A 13,471-nucleotide genomic window follows, 5' to 3' on the forward strand; every position below is an offset into this window, starting at 1 on the left:
CTCGCTTCAGGTGACAGCTGATGTGTGGGTCCTCTGTGAGAGCAGCAAGTGCTCTTAACCACTAAGCCGCCTCGGTCCCCCTCTAGATTACTTTTCTCTAACTTGTCAATTATGATAGAACTACACAGGCTGCAAACAGACCTACAACTACCCTGCAATCCAAATAATAAGAATTATCTCTCTTGGGCTGGAGGGATGGCTAAAGGGCTCAGTGGCTGAGTTACCTCACTGGAGGCTTGTGAGATGGCTCAGTGGTGAGTACACACTGCTTTCCTAGGGATCTGAGTTTGGATCCCAGCACACTTGCACACAGATGCACATACTCCACAACCACACACATAATTCATGTAAAACGAAATCTTTTTCTTAAAAAGACATTATCTTTCCAGAGACTTTAATTTACAAACCTTTATTTGTGGACAGTTGGGCACAAAGATTACACAGGATCTAATCCTGTTCTCAGCAAAACTATGATTTTTATGAACAAGGCCAGGCATCCTGTCTTATTTTTACACTTTTACAACTGAACATTTAGTTTTTAATACTAAATGTCAAATACATCCAAATTACATCTTTCCCACTGTGCTTCATGATATTTAAATAAAAGCTTTGAAATTCAGTGCATGAAGCTGACAATGACATCTGTAATTTTTTCACGGAACTGGGAGCGGACTCATCGTTTTCTTGAAAGGAACTTGGCGCAAAAGGCAGCAGAGAGGTCTCTGTACGGGGTCTCCGAGTCTGACCTGCTCGGTGGTATCCGGCACAGCTGTCGGAAGCCAGGGGAGCGCAGCAGAAGGTTCTGAGAGAGGCCCATGAGGCTGGAGCACAGCCAGTAGAGAACAAGTGCCTAGAGAGAGCACACGGTCAGCACCGGTTCCTGTGTGGCCGAGGTTTGCAGTCAGTCGAAACCCCGGCATCCTGACAGCATGAGGGCTCCACCAGATAAGAGGGCTGAGCACACAGAAGCAGGAAAGCAGGTAGATGGTGGTAGCCTGGGGGCGAGGCCACGTCCCTTGGCAATCTGACTGGACCTCACTTTCCCTAGTATGCATCGGCCTCCCATGATTCCCCAGTAACTAGTTTCTCTGTGTTATCAGGATGCATTTTTTTTTAGTTCTTCAAGACAGAATTATCATCAACTTTCTTTTGTGATACAACCCAGGCTGGCACTTCAGACTAAGCCTGAGGCCTTTTTATGCACATATGTGCTTCCAACACATACGTGGGTTTTGTAAACATATGTGTGTTTCAAGCTTTGCTTGAGCATCAGAAGGCAGTCAGGTCTGGATGAGGCTCTCCATGCCTGAGTCCTGTTCTCCATGCATCCTTTGGCTTTGTGCTACTCATTTCCTGTGCTTCAGTTTCCTACCTGTGAAGCGGGGCAGCGGCTGTCCCCGTTCTGAGAGCATCTGTACAGAACGGTAAGCACAATACACCACCCACAGGGAGGGAGACCCCAAGGGCGGGCAGGCTAGCACTGCAGTTACGATTGATCGATCGATCGATCGATCGATCGATCAGTACCTGAGCCGGCTGGAAAAGGGAGCCGCCCCAGCAGCAGTCGTGGTTTAACTTCCCTCCCAAGCTTAGGCTCCTCTTTACTCAAGTGGGAGACTAACAGGGCCTGCCTCACTGTGCCACTGAGGGAAAATGAGGTAACATTCAAGGCACATTAAAATGAGCGCCTACGAATGGCAAGGTGGACCAACCCGGATGATGAGGACGTGATTCCTAGGCCTCTGCTGGTGGAAGGAGAGAACAGACTCAGGAGCCTGTCCCGTGACATCCACACACGTGCCCTCCCTGCCATTTTCTGAGTAGCTGGGACAATGGCCACGCACCACCTTTAGCTCACACAGAATTGCCAAGCGTTTTGCCCACCGCGTTTCTCAATGCATCCAGATGGAACTATAGGCTGCTAACCACATAATTCCTTCTGTTGCTAAGAAACAAAATCCTAATTTTGCTGGGTATATGACATCCAAAAAACCACTATACGTACTTTCTAGGCTCTTAAATTAGATGTGACCAAACAAGTAAGACACGAGGACATCTCCTCAGTGGGACCCCTAGCAACGCTCCTCAGAAGGGCCATGTGTACCTGAAGCACCCTGCCAGCCGCAATGTAACTTGCTCCAGCAGCCACCATGACCACTGCGCCTGAGAGCAGGTGTCAGAGGCACTGTGTGACGGAGCGGAAGGAGGCAGCAGGCTTCTTGCTGTCTTTGTGGAGCTGCCATACCATCTCCGAACTGGACCACTCTGGACCCCGCCACCCCCCGGGCCAGAGGATGGGTGCATACGACACGGGTTTCACATCTGTTGTAAACTCTGAGCTCGACCCTGGCATGCCCTGCTCTTGCTTCATCGGGGTTTTCTCCTGCCACCACTCTGGGGTGCACAGAATCGTAAAGCAACACTCCCTGATGAGAGAATACTGTGCTACCCACCCTTTCATGCTCAGTGTGAGGTCTGCTCCAACTCTGTGGAAGCTTATTCTGCACAGGTGACAGACACCCACGTAAGCACCACCGTGATCTGCAGTTTTACACTGGGTACCCACAGCCTTGGGTCCACTTCCACCTGCTGTCTAACCTTAACTGCCAGCAGCTGAATTCCATTACCCGCTTCATGCTGGTGGAGTAAAGATAAAAGGGACCCTGACACGGCTGCTGACAGCTTCTGAAGAATCTGTGGAAACTATGTAACAGACCAAAGTAATTGTAACAAAAATCAACTGTTCTTCTATTTCTTTCAAATACTTGTTGGGTCTCAACAGAGACAAGGGAACAAAGCCGCAGCAATGCACAGGGTTGAGCAGTCCTCATGGCTTCACCCAGACTTTGACAGTCTTCTCTTTTAAGTCTGCGGAGCAGTCCTCACGGAGGCTGTTCCATGCATTAGCTAGGGAGTGGGTAACTACCTGACTATGGAGGCGTTCTGTCAGACTAAAACAAGAAGGACAGCAGGGAGTGACAGGAGAGCGGGACGCATCCACGTGGAAGGTGGTCAGTCCAGCAGTGCTCAGTGTCAGCTGGAGACACAACCTTCTCAAGAGCAAGGGCAGGATGGCAGGCTGTGGAAGCTGCTCATGGCCCCATGCCACGCCATGCTACTCACCGAGGGTACTGTGGCAGCCACTGGGACCATCAACACCGAGACGGCTCGAACAAAATTCGTAACATACATTTGAAAACGTGACTTCCCGATTTTTTGAAGAGCAAAAATCTGAAATAGAACACACTCACCATGATTACTAAAATATACATTAAATCAGACAAATTTTAAAATACACACTGAGGCCTAAGCTTTAAGGTGCTCCTATAATCCTAGCACTGGTAAATTGAATGAGTAACTCCAGATCGTCTTTGGCTTACGGATTTGTGAGACAGACTAGTGTTCTCTGATAGGGTTTCACTGTGTACCCCTGACTAGCCTAGAACTCACTCAGCAGATTAGGGTAGCCTCAAACATTGCATCTACTGGGATCACAGGTTGTACCACCATACTTTGTTAAAAGCTGATTTGCGACCAACCTCTGTCAGTACCTTTAAGAGCTGGCACTGTGTGTGGTTCAACGACACAGCACTTGAAGGCAACAATTTCAACACCGATGAACTTGCATAACGAACTGTCTATCTCCAAGGCTGGGAACAAGACTTAAGCCTCAGCGCCTGTGAAGCAGGGGGTCTGTGACTGCAGAGGCAGCCTGATGCTGCCGTGTTGATTTCGGAAGAGCCTGTCACTATGGAGGGATTCTCTTGGCTCAATTTCTAAGGATGAGATTATAGACAGGTGTGTCCGCATCTGGCAGCTCTATATTCCCTGAGATTCATAAGTTTTAACTCGTGCACCGCGTTCCCTCCCTTAAACTGAAATAACCACAGTATAATTCTTACAGGGTTAGTTTGAATTAGGTAATTCGTGTCAACTATTCAGCACTGCTGAGTTAGAGCTTTGTGTCAGCACTGACTAATTCATTTCAGCCTCTGTTCATCACTGCCGCCCACCTACCTACCAGTCACTGAACACACACCAGAGCCACTCCAAGTGTGCTTAAGGAAGAACATTTATACTGCACCTGATGTCTTTCCACAACAAAAGTTCACCGATGACTTCAGATGCCTTTTCTTAGAAACAAACAGCAACCAAAACATGTATAAGTGTTTTCCCTACACATCTGTGCACTGCCTGTGTGACTGGTGCCAAGGACTATGGGTAATGGAAGAGGCAACTGACAAAGCCTGTATTTTCCAGTATGTTTCTCTACTTTATACCAGCAAGGTGTTCAAACAGAAGGTAAAACCTGTTGTGAGCAGCCATGGGGGTGCAGGGAATTGAACCCATGACCTGTGCAAGGGCAGCAAGGGTTCACTACCAAGCTATTTCTCTAGCCCCATCTTTTGTTTTTTCAACAGGGATTACACATATCCTCAGGGGGCTGAGTCCTGCATGGCCATTCGGAAGGGAAAGCAAGACACAATTCCTGCCCTGGTGGAGAGCTAGCAGGGCATGGGCCTCCATGAGTACTGATGGTTGCTAGGCGTGAGGCTTGTTTGTTTAATAATGCACATATTTTTCATGTTCTTCCTTCTGGGAATGCTCTCCCTGTTAAGACTAATGACACCAAGATAATAAAGAACAGCATGACTCTAGGAAGTGAGAATGTGTCTTTGTGATGCTGAGGTCTTCAGGACAGCCCTTAAGGCTGTGTGGGAAAGAACTCTGAAAACACAAGTTCAAAAATATATAAACAGGATTTCTCAGCTATGAAAAACATAAGGATGCAATATGAATTACATGAGAACCAGCTTGTCAGAAAGAGATTAAGGCACGAGATAAGCAGAGTGGTGATGGCAGGGCAAGATCCCACCCAGCCAGCTTATTGTCTGTGCTTGCAAAGGCAGACAGATCTCTGAACTCATTTGCCATGTTTAAAAAAGTGTACTTGCTGTCTTCTAAGAATCAGGTCATAAAACGCTGGTCTATGGGATGGTCAAAGGGGAATCTGGGTAAACGACTGAACTGATACATAAATGAAAGACAGCAGAGCTGTCTAGGGAGCCATCTGGAGCAGAGTACAGAACTGTCCTCTTGTACCCAGGATTGACTTCAAGTTGTTTCTTCCTGGCTCTCAAACTCCCCTTCCTCAAGACCACCTCTCCCCGCTGAGGCTGGTCCTTGACTAGGGTAGCATGAACAGTTGAAAATGACCATGAATTTCTGACTGCTCTTACACCATGTATCACTATACCCAAGTGTATTTGCTAATGAGATAGATCCCCGAGCTTCATGAATGCTATACAAACATTCCATCAAACGAACTACATTCCCGGCTCCATGGCGCTAAACAAAATGTCTGCCACACAGAAGGTGAAAATTACAATTCCCAGACAGTGCTCATTTGACATGAGGTTTGTGAGTATTTTCAAAGTCTGAATTCTTTATAAAATTACAAGCATGTTTTCTGTGGACTGTTGAGTCAATCACTTCAAGAAACAGAAGAGTCAACTGAAAAATCCTGTATTTTCCAAGTATGTGTTTCTCCTAAGTCATTTATTAAAAGAATGGCAGTCAGTTACTTATGGTTCCCTACCAATAAATTCACATAATACACACACACATACACACACACACACACACACACACACACACAAAACCCACAATTTGACTGTGGAATTAAAACCAAACTGACTAGGCATTTCAATTCTTCTTCTTCTTTTCTTTTTTGGAGAGTGGTTTTCTCCTTGTAATCCTGGTTGTCCTGAAACTGTGTACATCAGAGTAGCCCTGAGCTTTTGGGACTGCCTGCCTGTCTCCTGAGTACACTGGGATTGAGGGAGAGTACCAGCGCACCCAGCTTTAAGTAACTTCTTGTTTGTTTTGCGTGGTTCTCTGGCATGGTCTTGTCATGCGGTCTGTGTGTCTGGGCTCCTCCTGTCTGTGTCCTGACTGTTAGGATTAGCGGTGAGCAGCTGTGCTCGGAGTAGTGCTCTTACCGTAACAATAAGGATCCTGACACCCAGGGACATAAAAGAACTGGCCCTTGTCAAGAGCTGATATGACATCAGAATTCACAGCTACGTCCACCAACAGAGCACACAGGAATGTGTGATGTCAGAATAGTAGCAGCAGAGCAATCCCAGTGCCTTAAGTGGCCAGCAACCCCCGATGTAAGCCACTGACCTCCACTATCAGTAAGTTGACAACACCAACAGAGACAGGCAGAATCCAGGTGGAATCCACTGCAGTGAGGTCAGGAAACCACAGGGTCCCGCCAGCAGCTAACTGGTCCTGAATAGAGGTGCCTGCTGAAACAGTTGACACACAAACTACACAGGATTCCTCAGAACAGCTGAAAGAAGTCAGGAACACACAAGTCTAACAATCCCAGAGTGCCTCGCTCAAACATTCAAACATCTGCGTTCTTTTTATTCAAGCTATTTATACTAATAGTTTTCTTTGTTTTGTTTCATTTTCTCAAGTTTTTGTTCTCAACACAGACTGTTTACACTTAAGCCTCTGAATTCTGTGATAAAAGGAAGACAGTTAATGGTAGTTACAAAAACTAGGATTGTTTTTCTACTAGGATGCCGCATTAAAGAATTTGAGAGAAGAGGATTTCTATAGTTACCGTCTGTATGTGTGGCCCCTGTGCTGAGGTTCCGGAGGGCGACGGATATGAAGACCCACATTGGAAGCTGGACCCAGACTAGCACTGTGGCTTTGAAAGGATGGCAGTTGTCACGAACGTACAGCTCCGACACAAGTCTGCGAATGTTCTTCAGGTAAGTGAGTCTACGGGGAGGGGAGAAAGAGAGTGACGCCCGACTGCTAGCAGAAGCTTCACCCTACAACACACCCCGTGTGTGGTGATGGCTGACGGGTTGAACAGAGGTTTAAACTATGGTAACCAGTAGGGGACAGCCACTAAGCAGAAGGCACACAGCCTTTTACTGACACTGTCAGACTACAGCTTTAGTCTGTAATGATCTCTAGCCAATAAGGTTTTAACAATCATTTTATTTATCACAGTCTTTAACTGCTTGAAGCCAGGCTCTAGCTACATAGCCAGTTTAGTAAGGTGTGAGGGTTTGTATATGCTAGGCCCAGGGAGTGTCAGGATTAGAAGGTGTGGCCATGTTGGAGTAGGTGTGTTACTGTGGGTCAGGGCTTTAAGATCCTCACCCTAGCTACCTGGAAGCCAATATTCTGCTAGCAGCCTTCAGATGAAGATGTAGAACTCTCAGCTCCTCCTGCACCATGCCTGCCTAGAAGCTGCCATGCTCCCACCTTGATAATGGACTGAACCTCTGAACCTGTAAGCTGGCCGCAATTAAATGCTGTCCTTTATTGGAGTTGCCTTGGTCGTGGTGTCTGTTCACAGCAGTAAAACCCTAACTGAGACACCTGGGCTACCTAGTGACCTCCTGTCAGATTGGGATTTCAAGACCAACAATGTGTAACACAATTTTAACACAGATAATTCAGCTGAAAGCATATTTTACTTAACTCTGTAGTCCGGGCAAATACCATTACCTGACTTCCTAACGAAGCCGTTGGTTCCTGCAGTGTGTACTCTGAGATTGTCAAAATGGCCTCCATTTTTTTCTATCAACTATCCAACAAGGGGTATGTTAACCTGTTCACCATTTCAGATTCTTTTGCTTTTGAAAGGCAGAGTCTCACTGTGTAGTCCTGACTGGCCTGGCACTCACCATGCACCAAGCTGGCCCTGAATTCAGAGATCTGCCTGCCTCTGCTGCCCAAATGCAGCGAATTAAAAGTATGCAGCACCACGCCCAGACCAATTACTTCAGTAGTTTTTTTAAATTTTGCCTCAGACAGGTCAAGATGACCTTGAACTTTGATTTGATGCCCTCCCATCTTCCTACCACCAGGACTAGGTGCCACCACACCCAACGGTTGCTTTTTGTCTTACTTTCTGGGTCACGGTCTTGAGGGACGATTATTGGGTTTTTTTGAGGCAGGGAGGGTAGCACTAGCTCAAAGCAGGCAGCCTCCAAGTCACAGCGCTGACCTTCAATCTCTTATCACACACATTTAGTGCACGGTGGGCCTTTACTTGACATATGAGTTTAATCAACTCGTAATATGCTGGACTAAGTCAGTACACACATTCTAGGCCCTTCTATTCTTTTCCTTTTATCTGTACTTTATTTCTCTACACACACCTGCACATTTCTGGTCCTTGAAACTTTTAGGTTGTCCAACAAAATGGACCAGTGTAGCACAGGCAAGGCGCCATAAATGTCACCTCGCCAAGCATCTATAGCCCAAGCAGATGACTGACTACTCGCTGTTCCTGGCCCACTGCTGTTGCTCTCAGCTTTCTCTTTATAAAAATACCAGAACTCCAGGCTTCAGCTTCTATGTGTGTCTCAGTCAGGGCTTCTACTCCTGCACAAACATCAGGACCAAGAAGCAAGTTGGGAAAGAGAGAGTTTTTCAGCTTACACTTCCACATTGCTGTTCATCATCAAAAGAAGTCAGGACTGGAACTCAAGCAGGTCAGGAAGCAGAGGCTGATGCAGAGGCCATGGAGGGATATAACTTACTGGCTTGCTTCCCCTGGCTTGCTCAGCTTGCTTTCTTATAGAACCCAAGACCACCAGCCCAGGGATGGCATCACCCACAATGGGCTGGGTCCTCCCATCTTGACCACTACTTGAGAAAATGCCTTACAGCTGGGTCTCATGGAGGCATTTCCTCAAGGGAGGCTCCTTTCTCTGTGATAACTCCAGCTTGTGTCAAGTTGACACACAAAACTAGCCAGTACAATGTGACAAATAAGGCTTTATGTTTCATGCATTAACACATATACTTTCTACTTCCTTCTCTGAGACAAGGTCTCAGTCTGTAGCCTGGATGGCCTGGGGGAGCTAGAGATATACCTGCACAGTACTGGGATTCATGTGTTGACTCAACTGTCTAACTACACTGTTTCCCTACATGTCAAGTTTTATGTGCACACATGGTTTGCATACATGTATTTAATTGCACCACATGAGCGCCTGGTGCCCTCAGAGGTCAGAAGGGGGTACTGGGTACTTCTAGGACTGAAGCTACAGACAGCCATGAGCTACCACATGAGTGCTGAGAATCAAGCCTGGGTCCTCTGGAAGAGCAGTAAGTGTTCTTTAGGCCAGACATGAAGACCAATGCTTTTAATCCCAACACTCAGAAGGCAAAGGCAGGCGAATCTCTGAGTTCAAGGCCAGCCGGATCTACAAAGTGAGTTCCAGAACAGCCAGGGCTACACAGAGAAACCCGTCTCAGAAGAAAACAACAGAGGACAAATAAACAAACAAAAGCAGTGCTCGCCCCTAACTGCTGATCCAGCTCTTCAGGGCAATGTCAAGTGTTTTTGAGCACCAATAAAGATGACAGAGCTCACAGTAGATAGAATTTGCCAGGCGCCGTGGCACATTACTGTAGAGATGCCATTTGGAAGGAAGTGCAAGGCTAGCCTGAGCTACACAGTCAAACCATTTCACACCAAAGACAATTTTAAAAAGGGGGTGGGGGGTCGGCTGACCCATGAACACGGGACAGGACAGGGCAGGACCACACAGCAATTGACAACTACTCACTTGCCCAGCTCCCTTGACTTACCTCAAATCTTAACACAGTATTTAGTTCACTGACTTTATCTGGCCACACGGCTCTCTTTTCAGTGGCTCCCCAGAACCGAGGCCAGGTGTGGTATCACCTATGTGTAATCTAAGCACGTGGGAGATGGGGGTAGGCAGACCAGGAGTTCAAAGTCATTCCAGGGTACAGTTCCCTAAAGGGCATCCTGTTACACACGAAGCCCTGTCACATTAGACATATAGAGCCAGGTGCATTGGTTTGCACCTGTAATCTCGAGCTGAGAAGCTGAGGTGGGAGGACCACTCAGCTCTACGGGAGTTGGGATGACGCCTGTTTCTTCGATTCCATTCCAATGCATGAACAACCATGCTGCGTAGTGATTAATATAAATGAGCCAATCAAAAGAACACCTAACCCTGTATTTACACTATATATACATATAGGTATGTATTTTTGTGTATGTGTACACACACACACACACACACACACACACACACACACACACACACACGAACTTTTTCCTGACTGCTGTCACAAAAGCTGCATACCTGGCCACTCTCTTGGACCAACCAAACTGACGTGCACAGACTGCAACTTCTTGGTTAAGGCGCTTGGCGATGTCTTTTATTTCTGGTTGCAAGTTTTCCACCTAACTAAAGAAAAAAGTTGTTTGATGAGCACATAAAGGATCTCTACTGATAACCACTATAGTTACCTTCAGTTGTCAACTTGGCACATCCAGGAGAAAGGACCTCCTAGTCCTCCAAGTCCTCCGTCAGATTCGCCCACGGGGCCTTTATTTTTTGATTGCTGATTGACATGACAGAACCCAGGCCACTGTGCACCACCACCCCAGGCATACGAGCTTATGCTGAATAGAAAGCCAGTAAGCAGTGTTCCTCCAAGGTTTCTGCTTCTGCTCCTGCTCAGCAGCTCCTCCATGATGGACTATGTAACCTATAAACCATATAATCCTTCTTTCTCCACTCAGCATTTGGTCAGGACAATCAAACTCACAGTTCTATTCTCTGTTCTTTAGACTATGTGCAAATGTCATTTACTGATCACACTTGTAATCAGAAACATTTAATATCTAATAATTAGCTTGCTTAAAATATCTTTAGCCCCAAATCTAAATTCCTGTTGTACACCTATCTGCGTGATCTTGGCAACCACACTGAGTTTAACCAACTGCAACTTCTTGGTTATGGGTGCCTAATTCTGGCTGTGCATAACCTCTGATTCCCAGTATGTACTAAACCTAACAGCACCTCCTCCATAGGATTTTGAGGAGTAAATAAAAGCTGCATCTTGAATTTTACTATTCCATCATTAGATTCCCCACTACAGAGAAAACAGCATTCCGTGTTAACACCTCACTGTGACTGCTTCCTGGCAATCCTCTGTCACTCAAAGTACTTAAACCCACCCCCGGAGCAGCCATGGAAGGGTAATGCTATACCAAATCCATTGAAAAGAGTTCCTAAAAGGCCAACTCGTCAGATAAGGGTAGTAGGTGGTAGGCCCACGGTTAAGAATCTAAGTTTGGAAACTGCTAACTTAGTGATACCTTCCTACTAATAAAGAGCAGTTAAAAAAAGTGACAAACAATGCTGCAGGCACACTGTTAAACGTTTACGTCCCCAGTGTTACAGGCTCATCCATGCCATTTCTTCTGCATACTGGTCTCAACCAAAAGTTTGGGAAGCACTTGTATGTCGAATAAAGACTTGGTAGGTCGGGTCAGCAACCATCATTGAACATAAAATGCTAACTAAATTATTTTAGCAAAGACGCAGCCTCGATGGTTAACACAAGCAGACAGGCAGCACGGGACCATCACTCCTCACCTTAGCAAGGATGTAATGCTGATAGGTGGCCAGGGGCAGAGTGACAGCACCACGCAGGACAACGGTGCTGAGTAAGATGCTACCCCACCAAGGGAGGCCTGTGGTCTCCTGCGCGCTCAGCAGCATTTCCTCCGCCGCATGCACGGGCGCCGACGCTGCCAGGGCCTCATACCAGCCACCCGGAGAGGCCGCCGAAACCGACGCGGCCGCCCATACGGGAAGGGTTGGGAGCCGCGCGCTGCTCCAGGCGGGCAGTGATCCGGGTGCCCGGAGCTGCAAGGTGCGCAGCGACCGGAGCAACCCGGCACACGATCGGCATAGCATGGCTAGACACAAGGGGCGGCAGGTCAGCGAGGTAGACACCTACACCCTGGCCATCAGGAGGCTGAGCGCATGCGCCAGCCTGAGGCCCCGCCTTACCCACTCAGCCAAAGCGATGAAGTCCAGCGTCGCGCTAGAGATGACGTAGGCCCCGCCTTTCCCACGCGGCACAAAGCAGCTTGCGGTTCTGAAGACTCCTTTCCTTGCTGGGGTGGAGCTCAGAGCAGGAACCGGAACTGCAGGGGGTAGGCGGGGCAAGCAAACTGCCTTGCTGTTGAGTTTCAGTTTCTAACCAAGGAAATTGTGGCTTGAGCACTTTTTGTGACCCGGCTGCTTCCGCCCAAGACGCGAATCGTTTGTAGCTCCGTTTCCTCCACGCACAGTTGAAACACCTACTTTGAGAGCAATGAGTGAGTGTTTCTGGCTCGCTCAGCGTTACTCTGCGTCCTTTATCCCTTAGGCACAGTTCTACCTTATAATAAGACTTAACTGTCTGTCTATCCGTCCTGGTTAACATTCTATATTCCTTTATAAATAGGAGAATGTAGAATGCCGAGTGGTGACGCACGCCTTTAATCCCAGCACTCGAGAGCCAGGGCTACCTAGTGAGACTGAAAGGAATCACCATCATAATAAGAAGCAGGAAAAAATACTATTATTCATTCTACAAAGTGAATTACCATCAACACAATTTTACTTCAACGGGAGCACTGTCTTCTAGTTAAATGGACTGCACAGGGCATGCAAAAACAGTGAGTTTTTCACTTTTATGTTCCTGGCTACTGCAAATAATTGGGACAAGGAGTTTTCTTACAACGAAGCGCCCACACCTAGGGTAGGCCAAAGTGAATTGAGTGTTTAGAAACCCCCCAAAAAAAAAAAAAAAAAAAAAAAAAAAAAAAAAAGAAACCTCTCCCAGTAGATAAAGCCAAACGGTGAACAGCTACCAAAGCAATCAGGTAACTTATTTTCTGCAACTTGGGTAACCTGCCTTCAGCTCCCACACCACAACCCTCTTTTCTAAAACAACTCACCTATCTCTTGCCAATTTAAACTAGTAGTGCTCCCCACCCTCCTTCCTGAGAACTGGTAATATCCAGTTGACCCTTCCAAAATGGCCTTAAGCCAGAGAAGTTCATTAAATAACAATTCCCACAAGCTCCAACTTACCACATGGGAACCTAGAATCAATTCTCAACACTGGGAAAATAAGTGAATTTGTACTTGATTATAGTAAGCATAAACAATACTTTCTCTGTGTAGAAATAAGCCCGTTGTTTATAAATCTATTGTTCGCAAACCCTAAACCAAAATTTTCAAGCAATTACTGAAATCTTTAACACAATGTTTTCTACAAGTACAGGTATCTGACCACCTCTTCTGATATCTCCGAGCACCTGTATTCATAGAAGTCAAAGTAATGATAACAAATCAATTAAAAATCAAACCCATATACTAGAATGTGAACTAAACTTATTAATACTTATATAATGTTGCATATGAGCATGTGTAGTGTTATTAATAATGTGCATGATATGTTGGTAAATCTATCTCTAACCCTGAGGAGGAAACCCATGTGGGATCAGAGACCACTTGAAGATGCCAATTCTGTCCTTCTGGAAAGAGAATTCTAAGGATTGGATTAAGGTTATCAGGCACAGTTTTATGCTTTCCCCAAGCCC

The 13,471-nt window shown here is 46.5% G+C and overlaps 1 protein-coding gene across 1 annotated transcript; it reads right to left on the reverse strand.

The window, feature by feature from the left end:
- Positions 1–393: 393 nt before the first annotated feature.
- LOC116912427 (cytochrome c oxidase assembly protein COX18, mitochondrial) lies at positions 394–11,855 on the reverse strand. The gene is made up of 6 exons (XM_032916494.1): positions 11,469–11,855; positions 10,167–10,267; positions 6,638–6,801; positions 6,190–6,314; positions 3,124–3,231; positions 394–850 (listed from the first exon to the last, which is right to left on the reverse strand). The coding sequence occupies exons 1-6, from the start codon at positions 11,790–11,792 to the stop codon at positions 674–676; spliced, it is 999 nt and encodes a 332-aa protein (XP_032772385.1). The 5' UTR covers positions 11,793–11,855; the 3' UTR covers positions 394–673.
- Between the last annotated feature and the right edge of the window lie 1,616 nt (positions 11,856–13,471).

The sequence above is a fragment of the Rattus rattus genome, chromosome 11 (assembly GCF_011064425.1).
Source record: "Rattus rattus isolate New Zealand chromosome 11, Rrattus_CSIRO_v1, whole genome shotgun sequence".
Taxonomy (NCBI): Eukaryota; Metazoa; Chordata; class Mammalia; order Rodentia; family Muridae; genus Rattus; species Rattus rattus.

Excerpts from the sequence above, each read along its gene's own strand:
- LOC116912427 (XM_032916494.1), bottom strand. The coding sequence starts at position 11,792 with ATGCTATGCCGATCGTGTGCCGGGTTGCTCCGGTCGCTGCGCACCTTG. Across the intron at positions 10,268-11,468 it reads AGCATTACATCCTTGCTAAG|GTGGAAAACTTGCAACCAGA; the intron begins GTGAGGAGTGAT and ends TTCTTTAGTTAG. Across the intron at positions 6,802-10,166 it reads TGGTCCAAGAGAGTGGCCAG|ACTCACTTACCTGAAGAACA; the intron begins GTATGCAGCTTT and ends CCCTCCCCGTAG.